This window comes from Fundulus heteroclitus, unplaced genomic scaffold, assembly GCF_011125445.2.
Source record: "Fundulus heteroclitus isolate FHET01 unplaced genomic scaffold, MU-UCD_Fhet_4.1 scaffold_55, whole genome shotgun sequence".
NCBI classification, from domain to species: Eukaryota; Metazoa; Chordata; class Actinopteri; order Cyprinodontiformes; family Fundulidae; genus Fundulus; species Fundulus heteroclitus.
Window position 1 is genome coordinate 2333336 of NW_023396978.1, and position 15574 is coordinate 2348909.

General features: G+C 40.9%; 1 protein-coding gene across 5 annotated transcripts in view; it reads right to left on the minus strand.

The window, feature by feature from the left end:
* The window catches only part of daam2 (dishevelled associated activator of morphogenesis 2), a 128721-nt gene that overhangs the window by 59816 nt on the left and 53331 nt on the right, over positions 1 to 15574 (minus strand). For all 5 annotated transcript variants that reach the window (XM_012881858.3, XM_036132856.1, XM_036132854.1 and 2 more), the window contains exon 3: positions 12141 to 12230. In XM_012881858.3, the coding sequence (XP_012737312.2) occupies positions 12141 to 12230 (90 nt within the window). The remainder of the gene's footprint in view (positions 1 to 12140; positions 12231 to 15574) is intronic.

The window sequence follows — 15574 nt, forward strand, 5'->3', positions numbered from 1 at the left end:
TGATACATAGTTGTTTTTTTAACATGATAATTTTAAAACTGCGGCTGGATATGCAATCATATGCAATATGGTACTCCTAAATAAAACTCCAGGGCAAACAAATGCTTTTAGAAGTCACATATTTATTAAATGGTGTTCGCCTGTGCCGTTTTGTGAAGGCCTCAGATGTTTGTCAGAGAGCATCAGAGAACAATTAGCATCATGGAGACCAAGGAACACTGAAAGACGGGTCAGGGATAAAGTTGCGGAGAACATTGAAGTTTGTGTTTGCATTGAGAACGAATGTGAAAACTTCAAGCAGCATTAATACAAAGCACTTATTATGAGAGATTATATTCCTCATTTGAACATTATGTCGGCAAAAAAATGTTTTTGTTTTGCGTAGAAGTGGTGAGGAAAGTATTATCAACCGAGTTCAGCTTTATAAGGAGTTTCTTATACTCTTGTTTCACGATTTATTGAGTGCTAATAATCTTTTCTCAAAATTCAAGATAAGCTCATATTCCCTACACATGAACATACCAACACTTCAGTTTGCTACAGCCATTTCTTGATAGTTATTTTTTCCAGTTAGAAATACACACAACAGAGACGGGGAAACCTTTAAGGGAGGCTTGTGTAAAAACAACAGAGTATAATTGGTGGAATGTCCATTTGACTAATTGTACTGTAACAACTTTATTTACTCTGAAAGCATGTTTGTGCTGCAGAAAGAACCCCCTTTGTCCTGTAGTCAAAATGAACGACACGAAACGCTTCAATATTTGCATCGTGGCACCACACAGCTAAAGGCAAATTAGCTTTTCTGCTGACCGAGTAAGTCCAAGTCCAAAATGAAAATTTGCTTAATTGATTTTTCCCTGAGACATAACATCCTTTAATTGTTCACATTTTAAAAAGCGAGATTTAAGTTTGCCCATATAATGGGCCAAAGAATCAGCAAATCCTCTGATTGTGGAAAACAGCTCCAGCTTTCCTGGACCCTGTACAAGTTCGGTCAATGTACATTTGAGTCCCGGTAATGACCATTGTTTCTGAGCTCCAGCGCTCGGTGCCAGAATGCTGGTTCAACCCTAAAGAGCTGAAGGGAAACGAAAACAATAAAACTCACTGTGCTACTAAGGCCTGTGTTTTTCAAACCGGCCCGTCTCTCCCAGCGCAGCGCTGACACGCTCAGGACGCCATGCCAGACAGATCCTGACGCTTAGATTAACAACCTAACTGCCCTGCCATGACCCTTCGTCCAAATCACAGCCACCCAAATATTTATTTTGGCAGCTACAAGTACAACAATTTTCACCGTGTTTCAGGACAAATTAAAAAGGATGGCAACGATTGTTTTGGGGAGGCGTATTCATATCAGTCTACACACTTCCTCAATTTAGGTCCTCATAATGGAATATTTAAGTGGTGAAATGATGGAGAGTCTGCTCTTGTGTGTTGCTGGCTCAATCAACCCATTCTGAAAAAGTAATCACAGTTGATGACAGGTATTAAAGTTGTGTGATAAGAACTGAATGGTGCTCGGAGCAAATGAAAGAGAGCAAAGTCAGGCCTTCAAAAGTAGATGGGAATTGTTTATATGTGCATGAATGGGCTCAGTACAGCACACACTGTTACCAGAGCCGGCCGACGTCTTCACGAGGTCTTTTGCTTTCGTTCTCGCCTGTATTCACACATTTTACACTAAAATACGGTTATCTCTGGGACGCAGAACACATCTCACTCCACACATATTCTTTGGGGTTTGTACTTGCGTGCACTTGTTCGAACAGATGAACGCGAAAACCTTCAGGTATCTGGATCTGAAGCTTAAGGACGAATCTGACTGGTGGAGGTTCGCCGCTCGTCTGATAGGTTGGCTGATTTCTTTTCATTTTGTCATGAAGGAAGTGTTTGATGTGTTGCCTTCAAATACACCCACAGGTGCGTCTCTGTTTAACCCCAATGTTGTGAATTAATCTCAAAGAAGCTCACAGAGCAGCACAACCGTCATCTAGGCTTTGCCAAACTGTTTTCCAAAAGTATTTAAAAAGGTATTACAATCTAAATCATCCATCCATCCATTTTCTAACACGTCTATCCCTTGTGGGGTCGCGAGGGGTTGCTGGTGCCTATCTCCAGCTGTCATTGGGCGAGAAGCGGGGTACATCCTGGACAGGTCGGCAGTCTATCGCAGGGCAACACGGAGACAAACAACCATTTTCGCACACACCCACACCTAAGGAGAATTTATGGAGGCCAATTAACCTAACAGTCATGTTTCTGGACTGTGGAAGGAAGCTGGAGTACCCGGAGAAAACCCATGCATGCACAGGGAGAACATGCAAATTCCGTGCAGAAAGACCCAGGGTTGGACTTGAACCCAGGACCTTCTTGCTACATGGAAAAAGCGCTACCCACTGTCCCACTGTGCAGCCACGATCTAAATCAATGAAACCTTATTAATCTTAAATCGCTCTTAAGAAACAGCTCTGAAAATATCCCTCTCATTATTCTGCAATTTTGAAAAATTTAAATAATTCTGGTAATCCTAACTGACCAAAAACAAGGAAGTTTTCAGGCAGTAAAGGTTACGTCTTTTTACAAAAGGGTATGTAACAATCCGCTTCCAGCTGTTTGTACAAACGTGAGTTGCAGCTGATGTTCTTCCACAAGCCTGAAGTGTTTTTGGTGCGCCCGGCCGCAGCAGTTTAGGGTCAACCCTGTCACTCTCCTGCAACAATTACACACTTTCAGCCCACATTCCTTATGTCTGCTGACAATAAATATGATTTACAGCGTGAGACGAGGCAAAGAAAGACAGGAATCCCCAACAGCATATCAGGTATATATATCTGTAAGGTGTTTCGCTTATTACAACCATCTGCTGAGGAAAATATTGCGCCCCTGAAGACCCGAATACCTGGCTTAGGCCAGCGTCCAGGCATATTTCCCTGTCTGTTTGGCAGGCTATTGTGTTTGCAGAGGCACCTGCTGAAAGAAAAGATGAAATTACAAACTCCTGCTTCCCCGCTGTCATGTAACAAGCTGTCTTAAACATTCGGAACCCCCTCGGAGGTTTCGCTGACAAATAATTGAGCTCGCAGCCTGGAGAAATGTGGTGCACATATAGCTTTCGAGACACGACTCGAGGAGCAACAGGAGGTGAAATTCCAACTGCTCAGCTGGCCACATTGAACAAAAAGGACTTTGAAATGGGGAAAGATTTTACAGTTTGGCTGACTCTAGGAAATGGTCTGGCTTTTTAGATGACCAGCGAGTGAGGAAATTACATAGAAATAATATAATACCCCGGACACCTCTAAAGAAGAACATAATCATACAGATGTTCTTTACAACAGTAGGTTTTCCAGCTTTGGAAGCCAAGCGGGCACAGTCGTTCGTTCAGCTGTGTAAAAGACCAGAGATCTACATTAACTCTGTGAGACGTGCCAACTTGTTCCCCGGAGGGCTCCAGTTTCGCCGTGGGATTGGACCGATTCCCTCAGATTCTGATCCAATGTTCTCAGAGAGGCCCAAGGGGGATTTCAGAGGTAAAGCAGAGACCTTCAGGATGAAGGATGCAATCCTGAGAGCCCCAGCAAGAAAGAGAAAGAATAAATGAAACACCGAAGACCTTGTAACCTGTGCTACCAATGATTGGCTATTGCTTTGCTAGAATAAGCAAAGCCTTCTCTGATAGGGATGCGGTCTAAATGCTCAGACAGGCCCAAACACTGTACACTGAACACTAACCAACGTTGGGACCCTCATGAGAGGTCCACAATATTAAGGACACTAACAAAAAGCAGCAAGTGAACTCTCAATAACTAAAATATTGAGATGCACCAATCAAACTTTTCCTGGAGGATCCAAAACTACAATTTTCTTGCATGCTTGACCTGCTGATTTTATATTTCTTTTTGAGGATTATAACACATTTTTGTGCTGCAGCTGCCTTGATCCAGATAAGGGATGATGAATATTAGGAAAAATCTTCACTTGCATAATCACTGCTCAATATTGCAATCACAAAAACAGTTGCTGTCAACAGCTTCCTCACTCTTCACTTTCTTTACCATCATCATCATCATCATCATCATGTCTCCACCACTCTGAGCCCAAGCATCTTGGTCTATCTTGGTCTATCTCCTCATGTTTGGACAACAAGGCTGAGGAGAGCTCAACTGGCCGAACATAAACCGGCATGCACAATGTGAATGCACAGCACCTGAAATATACTACGCCACCAAATATTGCATCCAAGCAGTCCTTTGCAGTCATGATATTTCCCACAGTCATATTAAAGTGATGAATATCATTTGATTTAAAGTGCAGCTCTAATTCATATAAAGAAATAAGACTCTCCTCTTTTGTTATCTATCAAAGCATATGTCACTAACCTATATTTAATTTTTACTAAAGTCAAAACAAAGTCCGTCAACTAATATTCTGTTTGATGCATCACTACTAATGCATATTTAGGTTTGTTTTGCAGGAAATTGTAATAGTCTGCCTTTAAAAGCAATTTACCCATGAACTATTTTAAATTGAAGTCAGAGATATGCTATTCAAGAGTATATCAACATATTTTGATTTCTTGTATATTATAAAAAAGAAATATGCTCATACAACTTTAAAACTTTTTTTCCCCCCCATAAACCTCAATCGAAAAAAAAAAGATGTGACGAAGGAGGTTTATCAGACTGATTTCTTTGCACAGGGTATAGAAAAGTAAAGAGTTCACATTTTACGTCTGAGGCAGATTATTCAGCATCAAGATAATAATATTGAATTTATCCGCTGAAACCAGGGGGACTCACCCAGGGAGGTAGGAATTGGACAGGATATTGAATCCCTAAAGGTTGTGCTACACTTACCATTTATTTTTTTTTTCTCTTTGTTTTTGCAGATAGAAAACGTTAAGGTTTTCTGAAGGTATATGATTTTACTATGGATCACAGTGAGCGATGGGATAAAGCCCATGTGCCATCATAATTGAAGACATGAGTTGCTACAGTTTTCTGAGATTTCCCTGTGTAGCTTCATGCTGTAAAAACAGGCAGCTTGTGTTACGTAATGGCATTTCTGATGGGTATTTGAGATGTAGGATAATGTGAGGTATGCTTCTGGGCCGTATACAGGAAATTAAAAGGAAATTTAGAACTTTTTTTTTTTTAAACTTGTGTATTTATAATCCACAGAAATAAAACAAAATGTAATCACTTTGAACAAAATAAATATTTTGTTTGGAAATGTAATAAACTTGCATCCATTAGAAAAGTCATGTGCTTAATGACAACATGAGTTCAACTTAGATACAGGATTTGAAAGCGACGCTCCAATACACGCCGGGTGTCGGAGCCCCGTGTTGGTCTGGATACAAGCAGCAAATCAGTGTGGAATGGCGCTCTAAAAACCATTTGATCCTCTTAGTTAGAAAGTGAACTCAAAGCCTTTTTAAAATCTGGCAGATCCGCACTGGGCTGGAGCAGACCGAAATACCAAAGTAGGACCAGTTTAGTAATCCATGAGAAACTGGCTGATGACAGAAATCAAGTTTTTTCCATCTTGATTGACCCTGATCAGACACCAACCAGTTGGAAAGCTTATTTTTTTATTTATTTATTTTTTTAAATCAGTGTATGGACCATATTTAAAATCAACCTCAGTCTGAAATGAGCCGTCATGAAAAAGAGGAATCTGCAGGTGAGGGTCTACATATAGCCAACTGGCAGTTTAGCTAATTATGTTAATTATCAATACAGTATACTAAAAACAGTTTAGAATAGCATTCTAAACAAATTTGCCTCCATGTTATATTTGTAAATCTGCCTTAAAGTGACTTCTCTCTCACACACATGCTGTGATGTTGCCTCTGCTCCTAATATGGATAATTAATGGCCACTCATGTCACGACGGGTTAGGAAGAAAATAGTTTTTAAATCAAATCTGCTTAATAATATCCCTTTATTGACGGGTCAAAGATTTACAAAAACTGGAAATATAATCCCAGGTCTCAGATCTCTGTCTACACATTTGTGTGCATCTTCCTAACCAGGATGTCTTATACAAAAAAAAAAAAGAGGTCTCAGCAGGGGGCCTGACTTTAAAAAACACTGGATGTCACTGCTGTAGCCTTTCACTGTTTCAGTACAGCGCAAATCCCAATCAGAAGCGACGTGAAGTCAAACACTGTTGGCTCCAAACGCCATGATTCTAGGAGTCCCTTCGTAAGACTGGCAGCATTGATTCTCGCCCTTCAGGGCTGCCATTCACACACGCAGGTCCTCCATGGTAACGCAGAGCAAAGAGCATGACAGAAAGTCACTCTTCATGAGTCCATACCTCACCACCATGACACCTCTCCTAGTGCAGCTCTAGCATTATGGGTAACTCATGCATGGGACAGTGAACACAGTATCTGTTGGATGGAATTTGTCTAGAAAACAGGGCCACATTCAAAAGACTCAGATATCAAGGTATAATTACTGGTGTATGGTATAACTTTTCTATATTGGTGTGGTCTGTTTGAGCAACCAAAGCCTTCTTAGAGTAGCTCCACTCACATAATTATTGGGTCAACATAGAGCCAATGCAACATGCATATGCTCCTCATTCCTGGCAACTGCATGATGAGACCAATTTTTATGCAAACTCACAATTCAGCACCAACCCAACTCTATCAACTGCTGCTAATGCCGTCTACTGCATTGGTAAGTTATCAGATGACCTTCCCTCGTGATATTGACGGAATGTCAGATGCTCCGGCAACTGCCTACTGTAAATCCCCCTTAGTCCAGCCAATTTTTCACTTTGATTAAAGCACAATTTTTAGTTTTATCATATAGTGAATGGCAGGGCAAAAACACATGGAGTTCTCGCTGTAAAGCAAGACCGACTCTCGCGGTCTTGCACGAGACTTGCAAGACTCTTGCAAGTACGGTATTTCCCCCACGGACCACCAGGGCGGCCTAGAAAACCTTTGTTCGACCTGAAATGACTCATTTAATCATCCAAAACGGTATGGAACACATTAATTAACTGAAAAATGTTGCATAGTATGCCTTTAAGCTCGCCTTTTTATTTTTTATTTATTTATTTTTTTTTTTAAATCGGTCAAACATTTTCAAAATTATGCTTCTGGCAGAGTACACAAAGTATTTTTAGAAGGAAAAAAAAGTTGTTTTAAAGTTTGACTTAGTTTTCTTTGTATTATTTAAAGTTTTGAAGCGCCCCCAGTGTTTTAGAAATGTGGTTGTAGTTTGGTCGGGGATATGCTGTGTGATCATGGCCTGAAAACACAAGTGTGTGTTCGTGTGTCACTGCAGCGCGACTAATGAGAATCAGGAGATACTGTTCGGCTTCCAGCGCTGGACGATTATAAAGACCTAATAGATGTTACATCGTGTTCTCTTCCTGCAGGCGACTCCGTCATAGTGAAAAAAAACAAGTATTCACAGCCTCACAGGGGCAAATGTGATGCTCTCATACAGAGGCCAAACTGATGGCATCTCTACATCAACATGAGGCAGGTGTGCAATCTTTATATGACTCACTGACTTACTAACAGAACCAGCTCTTCCGGATGTCGCAGAGATAGGAGCTGGTTGTATTGGCTCATGAAAGACAAAAGGTCAATAGTTTAATGGTGAATACGTAAGGGATAACGCCCGACGACGTGTCCATTATCAGAAATTAATGGATGACGCGGAGGCGTGCTTCCGCAAAGTCCATTATTTTCTGATAATGGACTCCTCGAAGGGCATTATCCCGCTTATATCACTTATGAAAGAAAGAAATATTAAATCAGTTATTAATACTCTAATGGTTTTTCCACGGTAAAAAGTGTAAGATTTTCACAAGAAGCGGCTGAGAGAACTATCTAATATCTGTAGTTGTGACACATTGCCAAGGTAATCAGCTCTGGCCATAGAATCTAGAAAGTGTAACTTTAACTGTCAACTGTCTTGCCGTTTGAGCCAGCGCAATAATTTCGAACAATCAGGCCATTTGACTGGAACTTCTTTTTTAGGTGTCCTATAATCACTCTTTAACAGACACCCAGCAGCCAATCAGAATTGAGTATTCACCCAGACCGCGGTACAATCTCAATTAATGTAGGTCCTCATTATAATTAACATCTTAGATCTCACAAGATCTCTGTGGCTATCTAAAAGCTGAAGATTAAGGAATGATTCCTTTCACATTTGAACCGACACAGGCGGCTTTCAGGATGAAGCAGCTGCTGCTGTCTGAGACTAGGGCTGTACGATTTTGCCAAAAATCTAAATAGCGATATATTTCAACCACAATTGCAAGTTTGAACAGTATGACTGGTACTTAATGCTATGGTGAGGTTCCTGAAAGTCTAAGGTAAAAAAAGTATGACTATTTATACTCTGAAACAAGTAATACAATTTGATTATTTCACTGCTGCAACTCTCTTTCCTTCCATGTGGAGGCAAACCCACTTTGAACACATTATTGACACCTAATAGACGTGTCTTATCCATTAATTGTTACATAGCCAGAAAATGCATACCACAGCGATTTGGAAGTCGCATTTTTTAAAATTGTGATTATATTGTAAATGCAATTAATTGCCCAGCCCTATGTTAGACAGCACTTAAGGAAGTGAGAAGGAGCTCACTGAAGCACTCGCTGCAGCCTCAATACAATAACTGCAGAATGATTGGTTCCTTCACGTGAAGTTGCCAATAAGAAAGTCGCTCAATTTGTCACTAGGTGATTTTTGGGAAAAAAGTTACTGTGGTCTGACCAGCAGTGACCAGGTGTTTGTCCCGCCGCTAGCCTTGCACTTCACGTCACAAATATTGCACCGTGCGTAATTTGCAGCATGTTTTGAAAAGTAGAGCGGTACCTTTGAGCGCTTTCCATCAGCCTTGCTTGCTTTGTTGACTGGACCAGAAGATACTGATGCAATTTCGCTCTTGGGCATACAAAGCTATATTCATGTCCGGCATGGACAATTGCCTGCTCTTCCACTCCCTCAGTATCACAATGATGCGTTTAGGTACCGAAACACGGTACCGTTTGATTTTACGTGACTAGGTACTGATGGAATTCGGTTGGTACCCATAAAAGTACCAAATTCGTTGGAAGTTGTTACTGAGTAAAGGAGGCTTAAAGGTAGTTGAAACTGCATTAACAGAATGTTTAAAGTCAGAGGAAGCAGACATGTAAGATACTATTTAAAGGAACTATTATTTATATAATAATGCATTCGGGCTGCATAGGAGTTTAAGACAAAGCAAGAATTGCAGACAGCAGGAAGGCCGAAAGAAGCACAGCAAAGCCTTCTGAGCTTTCAGCCTCTGTCACCTAATTTATTTTAGGTTCATTACTTTCCTCATGCTTATGTTTGGACTGAAGTTAAACTGAATCACTTGATTTGAATCAAGCAGAAGTTTATGAAGCACTGCTGCATTGTCACTGGCTAAGTGGATAATTGCCACAGTAAGCAAGTGTACAAACATTTCTAATCAAGTGATCTGGGAGAATATCTTTGTGCAGTTCTACACATCAACATCTGTAGAACACGAAAGAGTGTGTTAAATGTTTGAAGTTATTACCATTTCATTATTTCAAATAAAAACTATTTATGGAGCTCACTAAAATGTGACTAAGTTAAGCTGGAATGTGCTCATAGTTTTCCAATAAATGCGTTGTGTAGTTTGTTTTGCAGTGGGATCACGATAGATTTTCTTTGTTCCCACCTCAAAGATTTGTCTAACCACAACAACTGGAGCCGTCGCTTCACTGGAGCAAACAAGACAACCAGTGTTCATCTCTAACAGGACGGCCCCGAGGGAAACACTGCACTCCATTCAAATTGCTGTCATGCGCTCATTCTGTGCACCTCCGTTGCACAGAATGTGCAGCATGGTGCCCTTATGTGTTGTTTCTGCATAACCTGCAAGGGTTCATTTTCCGTCCGACTGCATGCGTGATTTTATTTTTTATGTTTGTCTGAGGCTGTGCTTGTGAGGGCAGTATTCATGTCTTCCTGGCTGCACAAACATACACAGAGGCAGATTTTTATCTCCTGTTGCACCCCAGTTGTTTTCTCTCTCTCTCTCTCTCTCTCTCTCTCTCTCTCTCTCTCTCTCCCATTCTCCATTACAACGGCTCGCTCAATGAATGAGGGGTTTGTTTGGATTTTCCTCCGGCTTTCCGCTGTTCACCGTCACCCTGGTTTTGCTCCTCGTTTTCTGGCCTGGACACAAAACTTTGCAGAGGAAATGATTTCTGACTGGGAGAGATGGCGGTGGAATGACAAACTAATATGTCCTAGCTATGAACCTGGCTTAGACGCACACAGCTCCAAAGTGCCCAGGCTGCTGCCAAAACTTTGTTTCCACTACCTTCTGCTACAGCTCAGACAGTCCTCATAAATGTCTGTGGTTGCCTTAGTGAGTTATTCAATAACTGATACAGGAGTTTTATTGAAATATACTGCAGGTTTGTGTGTGCAAATGTGAAACTGGCCAAGAGTCCAATCCTCTTGTGATGCAGCGCAGAGCATCTGAAGGCACAGCAGCTCATCATCAAATTGTATTTTTTCCTGTGCATTACTCCTGCTTATATTTCAGTTTCTGTCTTTGCACTGACATCCCTCTAAACATCCCTAACCTTTGCTGACCCCTTTTGTTTCATATATCGTAATCCAATCCAGGTCAGAGCACATGCAGGTGCACACAAACATGTGACGACGCACACAGAATCCCAGACCGGTTCTCAATATGCGTACTTGAGCGTTCTCGTGTGCTTGTGGAACGTCATCAGCCTCAGCCACAGCACTGTTCCAAACACCAGGAACGCCCCAGACCGAGAACGGACCAAATCCCCAGATGTTGTTCTCGCCCAGCCATTTTTATCGAACGTGCATCAGAGCAGACTTGTGCATTCTTCAGACCGCTTTCCCAGAATGCACCGCGGCCGCAGCTTGATTCAGGACAGCATAAACAGAGCTCACAGTGGTAAGTTAAAAATTCGCTTTTCTGCTGCTGTTGTTCTTCAAAAGTACGTCTTTAGATAGTTTTTAGGATATTAAAAACATTACTGTTTTCAATGTTTTCAATTAAATATGTATAAATAGTTTTGTATGTCAAAAAAAGGCTAAAGAACTTAAATTATAATTTATGTAACACAAAATATTACCTCTCCCGGTCAACAAAGAATACATTATTCATACAGTTATTTAATTTATGACCAATATAAGTAATGATTTATCATCACCTAAAGACTACTAATAACAGGAGGTGAAATGCAGGTCCAGACGAGCTGTGCGTGTGCTGATGTCACGACTACACGAGTATGCTTCTGTTCCAATACACAGAGATACGTTCTGTGTGCTCCCATTCTCCTCAAGACTTTTTGTGTTCTTGCCAAGAACGGACTTAACGAGAACGCAAATCCGTACTTGCGTTCTTGTGAATTAAAAAATGGCCCCTGTGTTTGCTCTCCTAAAAAAAAAATGGCTTGTTGGAGCATATCACACCAGGCCAAGCTGAGCCTCGGAAAGCTGAACCTTGTCCTGCATTTAACCTAGAGAGCAAATAATCAAACAGACCCAATGGATTTTTACTAATGAGAAAGAGGTCTGACAAAGAATCGTCATCCTACTTCGAGCACAATGCTTTTGCTTTAGATGTTTAACCACAAAGTGGGACCAGAGTTCTTGTGGAGAGAGACCGAAGGTAATTGGGATGTTTTCCTGCAAGAAAAGGGGGTTAAACAGAGGGCTAAAGAAAACATTCCCCAGTTGTGATGGGTATGATCCCAATACTTTAGCAGTTTGAGGTAAATGCTCAACGATGAGAGTATGGTTATCTGCACAAAATGGGCTCTTCAATCCTGCCACAATCCCACTGCAGCTTGCAAAAACAATTGCACCCTATAACAACAAAGTAATACGCGCACATGTTGATGTCAAAGAAGAAATTAGAAGCAGGAGCGTGGGCCGGCTGTGCGGTTGAGCTAATGCAAAACCGTAAGGGGATGCATTTTTTCCCCCTTCACTAAAGGTTGACATTCAGCTCTAAACTGTGGCTTCAGGCAGCCAGTCAACAGAAGGCCAGCCAGAGGATCAGAGCTGATGTACATACGATAAAGCACAACAGAGGCCAACTCACCTTCTTCTTGCTGCAATAGATCTGCCATTTCTTCTCATCGGGCAGCGCAAACATGGCCTCTCTGTTCTTGTCAGTCAAGTCCAGTTCATCCTGCAACAACAACGAGAGAAGCTTAACCCACACAGCCTTCATTTCTGTCCATGATGAAGAAATGTGCAGAAAACCGTAATAGAGAAAAGCTGCGGCACAGAGAAAGGAACCACTGTCATGCATATGTATTTTTCATCCAAGTAATAGAAAACATTTTACAAGAGACAGATCAGTGGATTAGTCAAGTCTGGGTACCGGTGGTTGTCATTTTGTACTTTGGCAGCCCCCCCCCCCATAATGAGCCTTTTCAGGTAAAAAAAAAAAAAGGGTTTGTATGCTAGAGTACATTTTGTACCACAATGCCTCAATTTGTACCCATCAGGAAAACGCGTTGTTCCCATTTTGACAGCAGACAATAAAAAGCAGTTTTTCGTTCTCTACTTATAATCTACTGTAAGAAACGGTGGAAGTAAGAAAAGTAAATATTAGCCACACAAGCACAAAGTCACTTTCAGTGGGGAATCCATCCACCCATTCATCTGTTGCCCATACCTGGGGCAATTGGCCCAAATGGGGTTTAGAACCAAAATAAATGGGAATAGAGCACAATACAAAATTTTGGGATTATAATATATATTCACTTTAGTTGGTATAGCTGTTAAGTTGCTAGTTAACATAAGTTCTCAATTAGCATTACCTGATAGTTGCAACTCAATGCATTTAAGCATCTAGAAATGGTAAATTAACCTCCTGAAGCTCAAAATGAAAATCTGAATAGAGAAGAAAGGGATTTAAGTGACTTTAAACATGACCTAGTACTGCTGGGATTTACACATAAACAATCTTGTGTGTTTACAGAGAATGGTCAGAAAAGCTGAAACAATATCCAGTGTCCATGCAGTTGACGGGTTGGAAACTCCTTGTTACTGTCACCAGAAAAAAGGGCTTGTTGGAGATGATAGAAGGCCAATATTAGCTAAAAACGTGAAACTGTTGCTCCAAGATTGTGTTGCCTATATTAAAGAATAATAAACTGGAAATTGCTTCCCTTTTTTAATCAGTCTGGATTTCAGCTGCAAAGTTCAGAAGGTGGGCTGAAAGTTTGGGCTGAACAACATGACAGCCTAAATGAATCCCATAAAGGCTTTTCTGAAGATAAACGTGGGGGGTCCAACTCCGTTCTAGGTAGGTGTACTCAATGAACTGACCGGTAAATGTAGACAACAATTTAAATTATACAAAATCTAAGAATTTTTAAATCAAAAATTGTTTTCCTAGTTCATAAAAGTATTCCACTGCAACAAAGAATAAACACAAATGGTATTCTTTACGTACATGGCAAGAAAATGGTTTGTTTACAGGTAAAGACATGGAAGCAGAAGGTGTGGTAATGGGAACTAACCAGGAGAAATCAGGTTTACACGGTGAGCTTTGATGGTCTGGCAGAGAACTATTACCACAAACTGCACAGGAGCATTTTAAAATTCCCCCGATGGCTCGGCTCAATTCTTCGTGTTAGCACAAGGAGCCCCCTGCACCTTTTGAAATGCATATGAGCCCTGGAAATGAGTCTCTGCATGCCAGGCAGGCAAAGCAAAGTTTGGAAAACAAAGATGGACAAATCAGACCAGAGGGGAGTCAAATAACAGACAGACAGAGAGAGAGAGATGCATTTAAAAAAACAGTGAAGAGTGGATGTGAAAACTGATGGGACTAGAAGCAAGATGAAAGAGGAGGAGCAGCTTTAGTGCTCGAGATTTGTGCTACACTCAAACTAATCTCCTCATAATGGTTTTGATACCATGACGTCAGCCATGGGCGGTGGGCCTCCAAGGAAGCACAGAATGAAGATGGCCATTGGTGACAGAGATGGGGGGGGGGGGGGGGCCCTTTATTCTGACCAGAGTTTGTTTTCAACAACTCTGCTGGACAGGGGAGGCTCGGGCTGCCCAAATCCAGAGAATTTGACACTGCGAAGAATGACATCATCCCTGGCCCATTCCTTTCAATGGGATAACCAGCAGAAGCGTTGCTGTGGCTTTGGTAGAGAGGAAAAATATCTGAGGGGTGTGAATTTAAAATGGGGTATAACACAGCCAGGAACCACAAAGAATCTTTAGAATCTTTGGTTGGAGCATTTTTTTTTTTCATTTCAACAGCAGGATTTCAGCGACTCACGCTCAGATTTAAACAATCTAAAGATCAAGGGTAAACTTGCCATGGCGTGGTAGCTGACTATTTAAGCTCTGTCACAGTGTCCTTTAGTATCAACAGATTTTGTTGTCGAGCACAGCTCTCTCTCTCCCCGTACTCGGCTCATCTCTGGCCCGTTGCCCGGTCGCAGGGTCAGAGCCCCACAGTCAGATCTGATGCTCTTTGGAAGAGCTACACTCTGTGAGCCTGTGAGAATCTGTGAGAATGAGACCTCTGGATTTGGACCAGATGGGAGGGGAGCCCAGCATCTTATCCATGCAGTGTGCATTCTCCCTCTCGCGACTACTAAGGCCTCTTCATTAGGACGCTTCACATGCTGGGAAGCAATGTGAGAGCTGGACACTGAAAATAACACGGCGAGGATGTTGCAACCTTCTATATATATATATATATATATATATATATATATATATATATATATATATATATAAAACCCGTCCCAGACAATGTGAGAGATTTTTATTAAATTTAAAGCATGGAAACGTCTCCACATACATTAATTTCAACACTATCAGTCTGAAAAGAACACAGAAAGATTGGAGTTCGTTGATTAAGCGCCTGCTCAGTTTGCTTCAGTTCTGTTGTGCTAAAAACAACATGGCCGCAAACAAGGCATTTCCCAAATGCTGCATATTATTTTATTATTACGTTTTATTATTGCATTTATTTCATGTTCCCTATATTCTGATTACCACTTTGTCCAAAAGAAATCACAATTTACATGAATACTTTTCATACCCATTAATAAAGGTTTCTGCTTTTCCTTTAAAAATCAGCTGAGGTAGAAGAAAAATAGACAGTAAACCTGTTGGTTTTTAAAACCATTATAATTCATTAAAGGATTTTTTTGTCAGTAACATTGGCAGGCCAAGTCAACTGCTTTGAGATCCTCTCAATCTTGTTCACACACTTGCTGTAGACAATGAAGTATCCACATTTCTTCAAATATAAAATGAAAAAGCTTTTGTTCCAATGGCTAAACTCAACAAGGTACTTTTATGGATTTTTTTTTTCTGCGATGAAAAGAAAAAAAATCTGTCCCTAACATAGAATTTCTCAACATTTTCCACTGGTTAATTTGTTCACTCTGTACTATTCACATTCAACAAGTCCCTTAGTCGGACAGATGTAAAAAACGTAGACATACATCAACGCAAACATTTTTGAATCTATTGAAGCTACTTTTGATT